The sequence below is a fragment of the Pteronotus mesoamericanus genome, unplaced genomic scaffold, assembly GCF_021234165.1.
Source record: "Pteronotus mesoamericanus isolate MK-2021 breed Mesoamerican mustached bat unplaced genomic scaffold, CSHL_Meso_final contig_90, whole genome shotgun sequence".
Classification (NCBI taxonomy): Eukaryota; Metazoa; Chordata; class Mammalia; order Chiroptera; family Mormoopidae; genus Pteronotus; species Pteronotus mesoamericanus.
In genome coordinates this window covers 45,242,151-45,258,940 of record NW_026555277.1, presented here as the reverse complement: position 1 = coordinate 45,258,940, position 16,790 = coordinate 45,242,151, and the positions used below count along the sequence as shown (strand labels likewise).

Genomic DNA, 16,790 nt, shown 5'->3' with positions numbered 1-16,790 from the left:
GAGGCACTGCCCGTGTCTGCAGTGTCACGGGCACCCCGTCTTCTCAGGACTGCAGTCTGGGTCTCTGTTTCCCCCTGGTGGCCCTCACACTGCAGAGGATCCAACTCAGAACACAGATTAACCCGTGTGTATTTACTTGTGCTCTCAGCCACAACTAGCTGAGTGAGACCCATCACTCTCCACGCTCACGGGTGCACTCACCCTAAGCAGATATGCCTCGTGGAAAGGCACGTTTGCCCCAGGTTCCATTCTCAGTCTTCATCTTTTCTGTCTCCTCTATCACTTGGAGATTTCATCCTACCATGCATATTGGTACAGAGGGGCACGTGATGGCTCCCCAAAGTGCCGCTTCCCCAGGTAGGTATGAAGGTAGGTGATAGATAAATCCATTCGTCAATTTATTGGACGCCTCTGCGGATGGCTCACGTGGCCCTTGAACTCATCATATCCAAAGCAGAACCCATCAGTAAGTCCCATTGGTTCTGCCTTCTTAGTATCTCACAAATCACTCCTCACCTGGCCATTCTCCTGCCATTAGTTCAAGCCACCATCTTTCGTCACCTAGGCTACTTCGATCCTTCCCTACCCTGTGGCCTCCCCGACCTGATCCTCCATCCACGGTTAATCAGAGTGATCGTCAAAGAATCCAAATCTGACTCCCTGCCTTAGAATCCCTCCACGACCTCCCTTCATCTCCAGGATCCAGGCTGCACCCCTCAGCTCCCCTGTGAGGACACAGTGAACATAACACACTTCAGCCCCCACCGCCTATTCCTTGGGGCTCATGCCTTGCCGCTCCCCCCTCTGCACCTCACTGTGACACCCTGAATCCCATGCGGTTCCTCCAACAAGCCTTGATTTTATTTCTCCTTTATGCATGCAAGGCCTGGAGCAAAGATCCCAGTCAACCACCGAAAAAGGCTTATGAAGAAAGGCTTGGCTAGCCCCTCTGCGGCGCCATCTACATCCACTAACACTAACGCTGAGGAAGGTGGCGACAACATGGGGAATGTATGAGATACTGCTTAGCGGGAGAAAAGGCAAACTCAAAATGGTAGGAAGGGCAGTACAAGAAAGACTCCACAGGTTGGCTCTGCAGGAGCCGAGGGAGGGGCACTCGCACACGACCAGCTGGTGGCAGGGAAGCTGTTGCCAGGTACCTGGTGACCCACTGTTTGATCACTCAGGAAATTAATGGTTCGTCCCCTACTATGTGCCTGTCCTATACCCAGTCCCCACCCTTCGAGATGCCCAGCCAAGAAGGAGACAGACAATAGACAGAGTTCTACCACTCCAGGCCTGCTCTGCACAAGTCCAAGTGGCACCATATATTCAGAATAGACACACTATACTGCCCCTGTGGTAGCCCTCTTTGCTCCCAAAGGAGAAGTGTTATGATGAGGATGTGAGTGGCTCTGGGAACCCAGAGAAGGGGCGCAACCCAGCCTAAGGTTGGGACACGGTCAGGGAGTCTTCATGCAGGCGATGCCGCAGGGCTGGGTCTGGAAGGATGCTCCTTGCCCCGGAGCGGCCCCGGTCTGCGGGAATGGAGGGCCTGCGTGGAGGCCTGAGGAGAGCAAGAGGGGATGGGGGTGGCGGACCAAGGGCGGCCCGGCTGGCTGTGTGGAGGCTTTTGCTGGCCTGCTACGCTGTCCAAGCCCTGCTCTGGACCTCCTCTGAGGAAGCTGAGAACAGAGTAAGTGAACACTGAAACAGCGCAGGGATTTGGGGTGCCAACCCCTTGCACAGCTGGAAATCCATGTATAACTTTTGACGCCCCCAAAGCTTAACTACTAATAGCCTACTGCTGACCGGAAGCCGTACCAAAAACATAAACAGTCGATTAACACACATTTGTATGCTTTATGTATTATACTCTGCATTCTTACAATAGAGTAAGCTATAAAAAAGAAAATGTTATTAAGAAAGTTATCAGGAAGAGAAAAATACATTTACAGGTCTATATGTATTGATTGAAAAAAGTTCCCCATGTACAGGGAGGGGCAAAAGTAGGTTTACAATTGTGAGTATGTGAAACACTTAAGTTTATTCTTGTATCAGTATTTATTATCGCATTATTTTCCATGTGAAGAACAGTAAATCTACTTTTGCCCCACCCTGTTAAGTGGACCTGCACAATTCAAACTCTTGTCAAGGATTGACTGCAACTAGAAACCTGCCCTGGCCGTGAAGCGCCTTTCCCTCCGAAAAGCAGTAGAGGCAGGGCCTGCTGCCGCTCTCCCCTGGTGGGCGGGCATTTGCTTCTTTCATGCCAGTGCCACCGGAAAACACAAAACACAACACCGATGTGAATTCACAAAGGCCCTCTGCCCCTTTTGCATAATTAACATCAGTCAGGAGAAATATCCACTGTGAATCCTGTTTGCTCAGGCTCTCTCCTCAGCTGCTCCCAGCTCCCAGGCTCCCAGGCTCCCAGAACTTTTATATGGAAAGTTCCTCACCTTTGATTCTTTAAACAGGCAGGGGCCGAAGACCAGGTAGGGGCGGGGGACATCTGGGCCACAGCCTGTGGATGTCAATTTTTATACCACGCAGGAGTCCTATTCCATTTTCCTTGAGGAGCCTGGGTTTAGAAAGATGTAAACTACAAAGCAAGGTGTTTCAGGAAGGGAAGAGGGAGGAAGGGAAAGAGGAAAGGAAGAAAGTAGAATCCTTGTACCCTGAGCACCTACTGTTTGCCAGATACCCTGGTAGGCACTTATGTTCCTTATCCCACTTAATCCTCATACTAACCCCAGGAAAAACCCCGTAGGGATTATAATCCTCACTTTACAGAGGATGCGACTCTGGCTCAGAGGTTGGATGGCAGGTCCAACCTCAGCATCCAGCTCTCAGGGCAGGAACTATAATTCAAACCGTACCCAGCTGACTTCAGTGCCTACGCTTTTCTCTACAACAAGGCCCTTCCAATTATGTAATCATTCATTATCCATTGATTAATCAATCAAAATATGTAGCTGCCACTTGGACTTCTGATCAGCATGAAATTAGCAGTGTGACCGCATCAAATTGTCTGACTTCCGGGAAAAAAAAAGATTCTTACCTTTCGCTTACCCTGGGTTCTCTCAAGGGTGATTGAAACATTTAATTGCCTCAACCAACATTTATCGGGGGTCTCCCAAGGAAAGCGCTGTGAAAGATTCTTAGGGACGCAGTGCTGAGCAGAGCATATCTTCTCGTGGAACTCAGAGTTTAATGAGGGAGAGGCATTAACCAAATGATGACAAATGTGATGTGTCTCTGAAATAAAGACATGAGCTGGCGTGAGAGTGTGGTTGGGACCCCATCCCAGCCAGGAGGTCAGAGAAATCTTTTTTGAGGAAATGGGAACTGAGCTAAGAGTTAAGGAATCAATAGGAGTTAACTAGGTAAAGGGGCAAAGCAAGGGGAGAATATTCTAGAAAGTCTAGAGAGACCATTACATACAAAAGTCCTGAGGAGGAAGCAGAGCATAAGATACTAACAGGTTATGGTACAATTATATCCAAAAATCAGAGCTGAGCTTGGTGTGGGGCCAACCCACGTGACATTCGGGATTTTGATTTTTACACTAAGAGTAATGGGAAATCGTTGAAGGGTTTTAAGCAGGATGACAACATGATCAGATTTAGATTAAAACACCACCACCGCTCTGGCTCTAATATGAAAAGGATAACAGTAGATGAGGCGAGACCAGTGAGGAGGCTATTGCAGAGGTCCAGGGAGAATTAAGGGTGACTTTGACTAGGATGGTCGTGGTGGAGATGGAGAGGTGCAAGCACCTGAGAGACACGGAGGAGTAAAAACTGGCAGGTGACAGCTTGGATAAGGAGGATGCGAAAGGCGGCAAGGTCAAGTGCATAATTAATGAGTTGGTGGGTTCTCTCATAAGATAGGGAACACCAGATGAAGTTCAATGGGAAAGATCATGGGTTCACTTCTGTGTGGGATACATCGGAAATGCCTTCAAGATACCCAGTTGGAGTTGTTACATAAGCAGGCAACTATAGAGCTCTGAAGCTTATGGGGGAGAATTCTGCACTAAGAGCCAACAAGGAATGGGAGATGATGGCAAGGTTATGGATGAGAGAGAGCTTGGGAATAAGTCAAGGACTTCAGACTGAGTCCAGAAGAGCACCAGCATTTAATGCTGAGGAGCACTTGCCTGCAAAGGAAATAGAAAAGGGATAGCAAAGAAATTCGGGAAGGAAGCTTGCTATCAGAAAGGCCAAATGAAGAACTCATTCAAGGAGAGAGTGGTCAGCCTATGTCCAATGCAGCTGAGAAATCAAGTACAGTTAGAGCTGCAAAATGCCCACCGGATTTACCAACATGAAGATCCATCGGCAATTTATTGAGACTCCTTCCTGCTGAGTGATGGAGAAGAGGTAAACAGCATGCAGCAGGGTGAAATGTGACCAGAAAATGAGGTCATGGAGTCAGTGAGTACAGACAACTCTTCTGTGAAGTTTGCTCTGAAAGAAGAGACTGAGCCGCAGCTCCAAGGGGATGAAAGAATCAATAGTCTTCTTTTTATTCTTGGTTTTTAAGACGGGATAGGCTTTCTGAAATAATGAGAAAAATATTTAGAGATACCTTCCCACGCTTCGCCCATCCCTTAGACATACTAAGACCTCAGCGGAACAGAATTAATTGATGGTAAACACTCAGACTTCCCGAACACCAAAACCCTCTCCACTCAGTGCCACCAGCCTGTTAGGGGAACGTTATTTTCCTTTGATATTCTCATACCCTGTGTTCCTCTTTCCCCTTCCAAATCTCATTAGGAAGTCAAATTAGGAAGCCTCCACGAAGCCAAGTTTTGTTTTGCAGACACAGCCCTGCCCCTCCTCACGGAGCCTGCTCGATTGAGGTTAATGGGATTCCAGCCTCTCTCAGGCCAGAGGAAAGCCAGGGTGACCTACTTTGCGAGGTCCTGCCCGTGGAAACTGACTTGTTTTCCAATGATCTTCATCTTTATCCACTAGGCCACTTCTCAAAGGACAGCCTTGAATGAACAAATTAGCTGTTGACTTGTTTAGCTCAATAAATCAAGCTGTGGCTCCAACAGCCCGGAGCACAGGTAGAGACAGGAAAGACAAATTCTCAACAAAACCTACATCCGTCACTAGTTCCTCTGGTGCCTGAGCAAAAAATGCCCAGGTTTCCTGCAAATCAATTCTGAATTTCCACCACCCAGTTCCTCTGGTTTAGTCTGGATGCTAGGAATTACTGGAACTTTAAAAAAAAAAAAATTTTCTTTAAAAAAATAAAATAGTAGAGTTTATTTTTAAAAAGAATTTATACTCCCTTTCTTATAATGAGTCCTGTCAAGGACTGCAGTCTCCTTAATTATTCCCAACCACTCTGTTCAGTTAACATTTGATTAGTCAACGGTCATGTTTGCAAGACAGATGAAAGGTGGGTGAACTGGAGACACGGTCGCCCTCCCCAGAAATCCCACCTCTGGAGTGTCTGTGCCCCAAACCCACCCAAGCCATGGTTCCTGATAAGGTCAGAGGCATCTTTATGTCAAATCAGGTCTGAAGGCGCAGGGCCCTCCCTGCCTTTTGCAGCACTTGCCCAGGTCCATTGATGTCCTCAGGATTGTAGAGGAAGATTGGATTACATGATATAATCAGCCAAGATGGACCCTGAACCCCAGGTGCCTCCGGGTTATGCACGGTTTTTTAAGTCTGGAAACCTCACTCGAACCTTCCTCCACCCACACAGGGCTTCAGCCTAGGGCGTGGCTCGAGCGCCCTCTAGTGGCTGTATTGAGTTCCTGCAACATCAAAAGTTATTGGGGATTATTTGAAACGATTCGGGACAGAACTCAGTATATGAGTGATCTGAGTCACCAATGAGATGTGTAATTTAGAAGGGGATAATAAATCTCTCAAGGACAGTAAAAATCTTTTATTGCCTCTTTTGTGGGGTTTTTTGGAATTTTTGTTTAGAAATGTTTTCTTTATCTATTGAGATAGTAATATTTTTCTTACAGATTTGGATTAACTCTGTATATGCAATAGATATTAACATTTGTCAGTTACACTAGAGGGAGACCTTTTACCCACATTTTTTTTCTCTCAATACAGCTGTTTTCAATATACAGATGTTTCTAGTTTATGTCGAATTCAATTAGCTACCGTTGTAATTGCTTTTATTGTTAAAAAGCTGAGAAAAATTAACATTTCTCTAACAGGTCAGAAAACCTGACTTTTTCCCAATGATCTGGTTGTTTTCTATTTAACAGTGGACTTTTTTTTTTTTTTTTTTTTTTTTTTGGTGTATGATATTAGATGTGAATCCCATGCAATTAAGTTAGCCCAACCCCACTTATTGCACAATCTTTTCTTTCTCCCTAAATTGAATAAATCTTTCTCTAAAATGTGTGGGATCTCTAGTCTGTGCCACTAATTTATATTTATTTCTTATCCTGAATATTACATTATTTTAATTATCATGCTTTATAATATACTCAGTTATATGTCATGGCCAGATCAACCGTCTTTGCTAGAAAACTGATTAAAATTTAAATCCCACATAGAAAAATGGAACCAAATTAACAGAATACCATATATGGGAAAAATGTCGCATATGAGAAAGCATGAATAAGAATTTCCATTATGGTTTGGACAAATTAAAGGACTCTAATCATATTTAGCACTTCCTGAAGAAAATCCACATCACTCTTAACTATTTCATTATTTTAAATAGCATTTTTATTATAGAAGTGCTAATACTTTGAGGTGATTTTTAAATTAAACTTGAAGGTCAAAGGAAATACAACAGCTCCATATTTGTTTCTTGGATTAATTCATTTATTTCAACAAATATTTGACGAGAATCCACTGCATGCCAAGTTCTAAGCCAGGCACTGGGATATAACTGTGAACAAGACAAAAAATGGTCCCTACTCCATAGGAACCCATCAGGGAAGGTGGAAATTAAACAAGACAATCCACAGAAAGACTGAATTCAGCCTGCTCTGGGAAGGTCCACCAGGGGTCCTAAGCAGTTGAGGCATTTTGTGTAGGGATTCATTGCTGCAAATTTCCTACCTCTTGAAATAAGTACCAAGGACTGTAGAATACCTCCCTCAGATTACAGATTTGGCCACAATGCATTTGCAGAGAATGATCTGTGTAAGTCCTTATCAAACACACAGTTCTCAGACAGTCAGAGCCATCAGCTGAGCAGCAAATCCAGGGGATGTTGGGCGGGGTGGTTTGGTTTCCCCAGCTCCGGATTCCTCAGTAGAGCTGTCTTCTGCCCTCGGGTTGTCATGGTGAATAGTCTCATCAGGGGGGCACAGGATATGGACAGCTAACCTGACCCAAAGCCACATGCTCAAGGAGATTAGGGAGGAATAGGTGAGAAGGCTGGTCTCTATGGCGATGGGAGAGGAAGCCTGCTCTCCAAGGCACTGCTGGACTCTCAGGGGCCAGTAGCCAAGGAGGGCTGGAGTGCAAAGCAGCCCCGTCCAGATGCCAGTGTTCTCTATCTGGCACTTAAAGAGGCAGGCCCCGGACTGTGTCCTATTAGTCCCTAGGGGAGCCATGCTGCAGCACCCCTGACTGCAAGCATTCTAGAAACCAGGTCCCTGAAGAAGCTGCTAAAGCCCCTGGCCTCATGCCAGGAAATGCATGCATGGGGAAAGGATAACGGGCATAGAAATGCTAGCTCAGGTGTCAGACTCTGGACTAAGTACTGTATGCACGTTGTTTCTCCGAACACTCATAGTAACCCATATGGGGATCCCCATTTTATAGATTCAGACACTGAGGCACAGAAAGGTTTGGTAATTTGTCCAAGGATACTCAGGCTTCCCTATCTCTCTGCTCACTGTCTGATCCCATCTGGCCTGCGAGAGCCAGAGCGATCCAGTTCCATGGGGCCCAGCCAGGTCTGGAGTCAATGCTTTCTGGGGACAGGTGAAGGCAGCCAAAAGCAGCTGGTCCCAGCAGAGGGACACAGGGACTCCTCAACAGCTGAGGTGGACCAGCTGCCAGCTGGACTGAAGAGACAAGTTGGTCTCCGGCCAAGGATTCCCCACAATTAGCAGCCTGGGGGTGCAGTGTCAGGCAGCTTGGCCTTCAAACCTCCACCCGAGTTATCTCTAAGTTGATGAACCTCTATACACTTTCCTTTCTTCTCTACAAAACAATATAATACTTCTAACCCTGCAGGGAAAAGGAAATTAAATGAGGCAGGCCTGCTACCAAGTGGGTGCTGACTGACCCTAATCTTCCAACCAAGCCCCTCGCTGGGCTGCCACCATTGATCTCATACAGCCCTGGCCACTCCTAAGGCCTCTCCTAGCAGCACGAGGAGACAGGTTGAAGATCTGCCTCTTGTAGCTCAGTGGTTGTCAGCCAAAGGGCTCCAGCTCTTTGGCCGGGGCCCCGCTCGCTGCCTGGGGCAATGGCTGGGAGCCAGGCGCTGGGGCAGGGCCTTGCTGTACAGCAGCCTGTTCCAGAGACAGCAGGATGGCGAAGGCGCTCCCCCTGATGGCACAATGTAGACCTCAGTACAGCGACGAAGGGGCAGGGCAGAGGGTGTAGAAACTGATGATGAAAAGAATACTGGCCCTGAACGAACATGGACTTTTGGGATGTGGCCTCCACTCTACCACTTCGCTTTGTGACTTTGGACAAGTCACATAGTCCTTCCGAGCCTCAGCCTCCACAGCCATAAATTGGCGTCAGTTATCCCGTCCTGAGGATTCAATGAGAAAGTACAAAGGCTTGGGGCATTGTTAGCCAGTTTCTCTTTGTCAAGTTCATCTCACATCTAGCACAGCTGGGCTTACATATAGAACCAAGTATTTGTTTATTCATTTATTCAGAAACATTCCATGCCAGGCACTGTTAGAGGAACTGGAAATAAAGCCACGATAAGGAAGAAAAGAGCCCTGCTTTCCCAGAGCTCATAGTCCTGTGAGGGGTGACAGTCAATAAGCAGCTAAACAAATAAATAAGAAAATACAAAACAATAGTAAGTGCTGTTTACACTTTAAAAAGGGACCGAATGGTAGCATCCAGTTCTCTCTACGTGTGCCCGGAGCATGGACCCAGGGGAGAGAAGGGTGTACACCACCCATGGCCAAGGGCTGTGGGACACCGAGAATCCACCTTCCTGCTGGGCCTCTCCTCCTTTAGCCGTGATTTGGCCAGATGCCCCTCAGAGTGGGCCCCCCCGGAGTCCCTAATGTAATGGTCCCTGTGTTGGTTTCCAGGAGAGCAGCACCCTCGGCTGAATTTTCCGTGGACAGGACACGCCACTTAATGTCCTTCCTGACCATGATGGGCCCGAGCCCCGACTGGAATGTGGGCCTGTCTGCGGAGGACCTGTGCACCAAGGAGTGCGGGTGGGTGCAGAAGGTGGTGCAAGACTTGATTCCTTGGGACGCCGGCACCGACAGCGGGGTGACCTACGAGGTGGGTGTGTGCCTGGAGTGGTAAGTGACAAACCTTGCCCAGCCCTGTTGCAGAGGTCCTGAGCACAGAGGTAACCGTGGCCCAGGCTGCGTCCTAGGTGAACTCACAGAGCAGTAGGGGAGGCTAGCATGCGCTCATTACCTCACGCTGGCATCCAGCTAGCCAGGAGGGCGCCGAGAGGGCATCTGCTGACTAGCAGTTCACAGGTAAGCAAGGGAGCAGCAGACAAAAGGCAAATGCATGGAGGAAAGGGGAGGAGCAGAGGGAAGGGGGCTGGGCCGCATTCCAAAGGTTCCAAAGGAGTTGGGAATCCCTCCTGAATGCCAATATTTCTCAGGTATGGTCAATGCGCCAACCACATCAAAATCTGGAGCCATCAGAAAACCAGTGGTAGAACAATCTAGAACAGATGATAGTAACTATGGTTTGTGGGACAAATCTGGCCTACCACCTCATTTGTAAATAAAATTGTTGGACCCAGCCTCACATATTCGATTACATGTTGTCTGGGCTGCTTTCTCACTATAACAGCTGAGCTGAGTCCTTACAACAGACACAGTTTGGCCCACAGAGCCTAAAATATTTACCATCTGACCCTCTGCAGACAAAAGTTTGCCAGCATCTGGGCTAGTAGGAAGAGCTCTGGATTCAGGCCAACCTGGCTCCTAGCTGGGGCGGCCTCTCTGCAACTTGGCTTCTTTGCACATAAACCTATCATGTACACAGGAGTATCTGAAAGTATAGACCTACAGATTTCCATGCACGACACATGGCATGAATAGAATTCCGTAATATAAATAGTAGTTATACTTGTTAAATTCCTATCAAGGTTTTTGTTCCGATCATACTACAATCAAATTGCTTTTGCAAACAACAACAAAAAATTGCTTTTGTGGTTTTCAACCAATTCTATTTCCCACTCTCTGTTTTTTTTCTCCCATTGCAGTCACCCAACAAGCCCACAATTCCCCAGGAGAAAATCCGGCCCCTGACCAGCCTGGACCATCCTCAGAGTCCTTTTTATGATCCAGAGGGCGGGTCCATCACTCAAGTAGCCAGAGTTGTCATCGAGAGAATTGCCCGGAAGGTACTGGGTTAGAGCTCGCCCTGGCATAGACCTCTCCCACCAGGAATACAAAGAAACTGTATCCCTTTCTGCTTTTGAATCATGGGGTCCCTGGCATATTCCAGGCTGGAGAATTCCTGGGCCTCCCAAGGTTTCTAGTATACAAATTATTCATACCATATAAATGAGCAAAAAGAACATAATATGGTTTGATGCTCAACTGAATGATTCGATCCAGGCAAATAGATTTCTTCATGCGTTCCACAATTGATTACAAATGTCTGCCACAGGTCAGGTTTGGAAGTGGCTTTATTGCTATTTCTTTTCCAGTCAGGTTGTAAGAGTCCCAGAACTCTGCCTTGAATACAGGGTGGACATTAGATGTTCCGTCCTCCCTCCTCTCCCCTCCACACATTCCATTCTTTAATGCCAACCCTCTGAGTAAAATTCCTTTTGCAGGGGGAGCAATGCAATATTATACCTGACAACGTGGATGACATTGTAGCAGACCTGGCTCCAGAAGAGAAAGATGAAGGTATGTTGTTTCCCTTTATTGCCAGTGGCCACAAAAATTGGGTTGGTACCATCTTTCTGGAAAGCAATTTGCTAATATGTTTTAAAAGCCACAGGTACATCTTTGTTTTGGCAATCACATTTTTGAGGATTTCTGCTTGAGATATATAATCCAAAGCAAGGCCAAGACTAGGCACAAAGTATCAGAGAATCAGTGAAGTATATGCCACTGGAATGAGCACGCACTCCACAGCATCTGGCTTTGAAAATGATCACATAAGTGGCAGTTGTATAGGCTTCACCGTGCTCAGCCCATCCCTGCTTTGATTCTCCTGCTGGCCGGGGAGGTAGACAGGGCTGAGTCCACTCCCCCAGCAAGAAAAGTGATGCCCAGGCCTTACAGTCAGGAGGGGCAGGAGGGGGTGCCAGAGCCATGGCTTCAGCTCATGTTTTCTCATAGGCTCTGGAGTCACACAACCAGGGCTCTCATTCTGTGGCCATGGGTGAGAAGCTCGCCTTTCTACCATGGTATCCTCACCTGTAAAATGAGGATAATAACAGAACCTGCCTCAGAGAGAGTTGTTGCAAGTCTCAAATGGGATAAAGCATGTATGGTTCGTAGAACGATGTTGGCACATAGTAGTAAGTGCTCAGTGAACATTGGCTGCTCTTACTCTTCTCATGACCCCTGGGTATGTATCACGATCAATGGGAAGATGAAGCAGCAACACAAAACCCCATGCTTCCCCGAACTGTCTATGTTGTGCCCACACCTGTGTGGAAACAGTGCCACGGTAAAGGACTGGAAATGAAAAGATGTTCATGTGTTGAAGGGAAGGAATAGGAAGAGAATCTTTCCCTATTATTAGATTATTTAGATATTGATTAGTAGAAGCTAAGATGTAATTTTTAAGGAGAAGTGACTGACTTGCTTCCATCCCATGAGTATCAGGTTCACAGAAGCTGGTCAGGCAGCAGGGATTTTCTTGTCCCCAAATGAGCTTGTCTGGGAAGAGGGTCAGTCCCAGTGCCCACAGACTCCCAGGGAAAACCTGTCACATACTCTTCCCAGATGACACCCCTGAAACCTGCATCTACTCCAACTGGTCCCCGTGGTCCGCCTGCAGCTCCTCCACCTGCGACAAAGGCAAGAGGATGCGGCAGCGCATGCTGAAGGCGCAGCTGGACCTCAGTGTCCCCTGCCCTGACACCCAGGACTTCCAGCCCTGCATGGGCCCTGGCTGCAGCGATGAAGGTGAGGAGACAACCCAGGCTGGTGAGTGGCTGGCAGAAGCTCAGGAGGGGACACTTGTACCTGGCGATGCCAGCCCCGCACACCTGGTCAGGCTGAGTCCCCAGCGGGGCACCAGGATCCTGACTGTATTTGTCAGTGGGGTCCACCTAGGCCAGTCCCTCGTCTCCAACAGTGTCTCCAGGACTCTGAACACAGAACATGTCTTATGACATCAAAAGAATCCTTGAGATTGATTGGCCTCCCTCCTCCTTCCCCAGCCGTGGAAGAAAATATACACAGGCTATTGAAGAGCTAGCAAACATCTCATGACAAATTACAAATAACAAATAGCCTGCTTCTGGGCCTTAACACCAACCTCTTTTTAGAAGCAGAGGAGCCCTGACCGGTGTAGTTCTGTTGGTTGGGCGGCATTCCACAAAGCAAAAGGTCACTGGTTCGATTTCCCGTCAGCGCACCTGCCTGGGTTGCAGGTTCAGTCCCCGTCAGGGCGCATACAAGAGGCAACCAGTCAATGTTTCTTTCTTATATTTGATGTTTTTCTCCCTCTTTTTCTTCCTCCCTTCCCCTTCCTCCCTCTCTTCCCCTCTCTCTAAAAATAAATAAAATCTTTTAAAAAGAAGAAGAGGAAGCCGATGAACAGGCTGGGCAAGACTGAATCTAGATCCAGTGCCCTGATTCTCTGTCGCTGACAGACCCTCTTGAAGTCCTGCCTCAGCCTGAGTCAGAGCACTCACTTCCTTGTGTCAGGGCCTGGGGACTGATTGCAGGAATCCTCAGACGGTCCCTCTCCCTCGGCCACTGCTCAAAGGTCAGGCTTGAACTATGAGCTTGCTCCACCTACGTCATGATGGCTCAAGCTCCCAGATGGCACCAAGCTGATTGCCGCTGTGCAAAGGTCAGCTGCCTCCTTTCCAGAGTACGACTCCCACTCCCTCTGGACAGATCCATATATACTCCGTACGCAGTGATCTTACCTGTCTCAGAGGTGTGGTGAGGCGGCTGGAAGGGAGGTATAGACTGAGCTGGTTTATGGCAGGAAGAAAAACACTTCCAAGCTGAGGCTAGTTGAAGTAAGCTTACCCCACTGCAGGCCATCTGCTCTCTGGTTCTTCCTGCGGGGCAGCCTTCAACACCTCTGCTGCTGCACTTCCGCACTGGCTTGTTGCTCACTGTGCCCATGATAAGACACCTCAGAGGGAAGCGAGCCCCAGCATAGGCAGGCCATTCCCACAAACCAGCAGGGAGGGGGCTGTGACGGGCCTGGCAATGTGGGGGACGCTCTCTCTTCGTCGGGGCTCAGTCTTTGTCTGACTGAGGCCTGCGGTGGGAGTTAGGGTCTTTACCCTGCCCCCCCCCCACCACAGAGGACAGTACTTCCTTCTATCGGTTCAGGTGGCTCCCACGTGGTGATAACAGTTCTAAAACACATTGGGCTGTGCTGGATTTTTTTTTAAAGATTTTATTTATTTATTTTTTGAGAGAGGGGAGGGGAAGGAGAAAGAAAGGGAGAGAGACATCTGTGAGAGAGAAACATCTGATCATAGGCACCCTGACAGGAAACTGAACCTGCAACCTACGCGTGTACCCTGACCAGGAATCAAACCGGCGACCTTTCACTTTGCGCAACGGCGCCCAAAAAACTGAGCCACGCTAGTCAACAAAAAGCTGTGCCTGCTCCCCCACCCCCCCTACTTTTTTATTGTGGTATCTAACATCAAATTTACCATCTTAACCATTTTTAAGTGCACAGTTCAGTGGTATTAGGTACATTTAATGCTTGTACAACCGTCACCGCTGTCCCTCTCCACGGCTTTTTTTTTTTAGTCTTGCAAAACTGAAACTCTGTACCCATTAAATAATAATTCCCATTCCCCTTCCTTCAGCCCCTAGCAACTTCCATTCTACTTCTTCTCTCTAAGTTTAACTACTCTCAGGACCTCATAGAAGTATAACCGTACAGTATTTGTCTTTTTGTGACTAACTTATTTCACTTAGCCTAATGTACTCCAGGTTCATCCATGTTGTAGCATGTGTCAGAATTTGCCTCCTTTTTAAGGCTGGATGATATTCCATGTATATATTACCTTTTTTTAAAGATTTTTATTTATTTTTAGAGAGGGGGAAGGGAAGGAGAAAAAGAGGGAGAGAAATATCAGTGTGTGGTTGCCTCTCATATGCTCCCCCAGCTGGGGACCTGGCCTGCAACCCAGGCGTGTGCCCTGACTGGGAATCAAACCCTGTGACCCTCTGGCTCACATGCTGGCGCTCAATCCACGGAGCCACACCAGCCAGGGCTGTATTACCTTTTTTTAATTCCTTCATCTGTCAATGGACATAGGTTGCTTCCACATTTTAACTATTATGAATAATGATATAATGAATATTGGTGTACAAATATCTTTGAAACTCTAATTTCAGTACATTTGGGTATATATCCATAAGTGGAATTGATGGATCATATGGTATTTCTCATTTTTTTTTGAGGAACTTCCTCCCATACTGTTTTCCACAAAGCTGTGCCATTTTCCATTCCCACCAACAGTGCACAGGGTTGCAATTTCTCCGCGTCCTCACCGACACTTGCATTTTCTGTTTTTAGTTGACAGTGGTTGTCCTAATGGGTATGAGGTATCTCATTGTGATTCTGGTGGCATTTCCCTAATGATTAGTGATGTTCAGCATTTTCATATATTATATCTATCATATATATCATATATCATCTATCATATCATATATCATCATATATATGATATATCACATATCATCATATATATCATATATCATATCATATATCATATATATAATTGCTTTCCAGTGCTGTCCAATGGAATTTTCTTCACAAAGGAAATGTTCTATATCTGCACTGTCCAATATGGTAACCACTAGGCATGCCTGCCTAGTCAGCACTTAAAATGTGGTTAGTGACTGAGGAAGGAAGTTTTAAATTTTATTAAATGGTCTTCAATGTATAATACATCTTAGATCATAAAAGTGGGCTATGACTTATCTTAAGTTCTATGTAGATTAAATTAATATCTTATCACACATGTATTATGTATAAAACATCCTTCTATCCATCCAAGTGTCTTTCATATGTATTATCGGGGAATAAAGAGTAATCCTTACTTACTGTCCCATGTGTCTAGAAAAAGGCATTTCATTTCCTCCTAGAGAAACTCCTGGTTTAAAGACCTTTACCTTTTAGGTTCCCATATACCCTCAACTACATAACTCCCCTTGAAAACCAGCTGGTTCCTTCTTGAGTCCTGCTCTTAAGGGTTGGGTCGCGCGGGCCACTTGTGGCGCGCCCCCTGGCGCAAGGCGCTGGGACTGCAGAGGCCGCTCTGTCTGTTGCAGATGGTTCCACCTGCACCATGTCCGAGTGGATCACCTGGTCGCCCTGCAGCATCTCCTGCGGCATGGGCATGCGGTCCCGGGAGAGGTACGTGAAGCAGTTCCCTGAGGACGGCTCCGTGTGCACGCTGCCCACCGAAGAGACGGAGAAGTGCACGGTCAACGAGGAGTGCTGTGAGTGGGGACGCCGGGGGGCGGGTAGGGCGCCTGGATCCCGAGGCAGCGGGCGCGACTCCAAGGCCGCGGGACTCCCCAGCTTCCAGCAGCTGCCTGATGACCGAGTGGGGCGAGTGGGATGAATGCAGCGCCACCTGCGGGATGGGCATGAAGAAGCGGCACCGCATGGTCAAGATGAGCCCAGCGGACGGCTCCATGTGCAAGGCTGAAACATCCCAGGCAGAGAAGTGCATGATGCCTGAGTGCCGTGAGTGGGTGTGGGAGGTGGGGGAGGGGTGGGGACAGGGACACTATGGAGGACCACAACACCCCCTACTACCACCTCCATCAAGTCGGAGGTTGGGCAGGTACAGGGGAAAATGTGGTCCTCCGTCCTTGCCGGGCACTGCTAGGATCAAGATGAGGGCCATAATTGTGTAGACATCAACAAGACCCAGAGAGAGTGGCTTCCTTTGAGGGACATTCTGAGCAATGCTGGAGTGGCAAATCAGTGACTTCTGGATAGAATTCACCTGCAGCTGCGTCTATTAGAACCCCAGAGTCTCTTTGTGAGGGTAATAATTCATTTAGACGGGATGTACATTCCCCAGGTCATCCTAGGCCTCCCCACTCTTTTACATTGGATTTGCCTGGCCCCATAAAGCATGACAGCCCCTGCTCTATGCACAGATGCACATAGGCCCGCTCATCAGCACACATATGTACACATGCACACAGTACATGCACATTCCAGGGGTTTCGGCACCAGTGCCCAAAAATGCAGCACAGAGTCTATGTTTCAGTATATGGTTCCTGGTGTGTGTGAGCTGTTTCTGTCTCCAGTAAGACCCTGCTCAGACCCTCAGTGGTGTTTCAAATGGAGACTTGTGTATTCGTATTACCTGTGTATTCAGTATCATCGGATGTCAACTAAGCCTCCAGCAGGGCCAGGGGAGTTGCAGGAGAGTGAAAAGAAGGGCAGAGTCTGCTGAGCCATTTCTTG

The 16,790-nt window shown here is 47.6% G+C and overlaps 1 protein-coding gene across 1 annotated transcript in view; it reads left to right on the top strand.

The window, feature by feature from the left end:
• The window catches only part of SPON1 (spondin 1), a 252,251-nt gene that overhangs the window by 231,766 nt on the left and 3,695 nt on the right, over positions 1-16,790 (top strand). The window contains exons 8-13 of the mRNA XM_054586072.1: positions 9,242-9,443; positions 10,390-10,530; positions 10,969-11,044; positions 12,095-12,277; positions 15,635-15,805; positions 15,888-16,055. Coding sequence (XP_054442047.1) covers positions 9,242-9,443; positions 10,390-10,530; positions 10,969-11,044; positions 12,095-12,277; positions 15,635-15,805; positions 15,888-16,055 — 941 coding nt within the window. The remainder of the gene's footprint in view (positions 1-9,241; positions 9,444-10,389; positions 10,531-10,968; positions 11,045-12,094; positions 12,278-15,634; positions 15,806-15,887; positions 16,056-16,790) is intronic.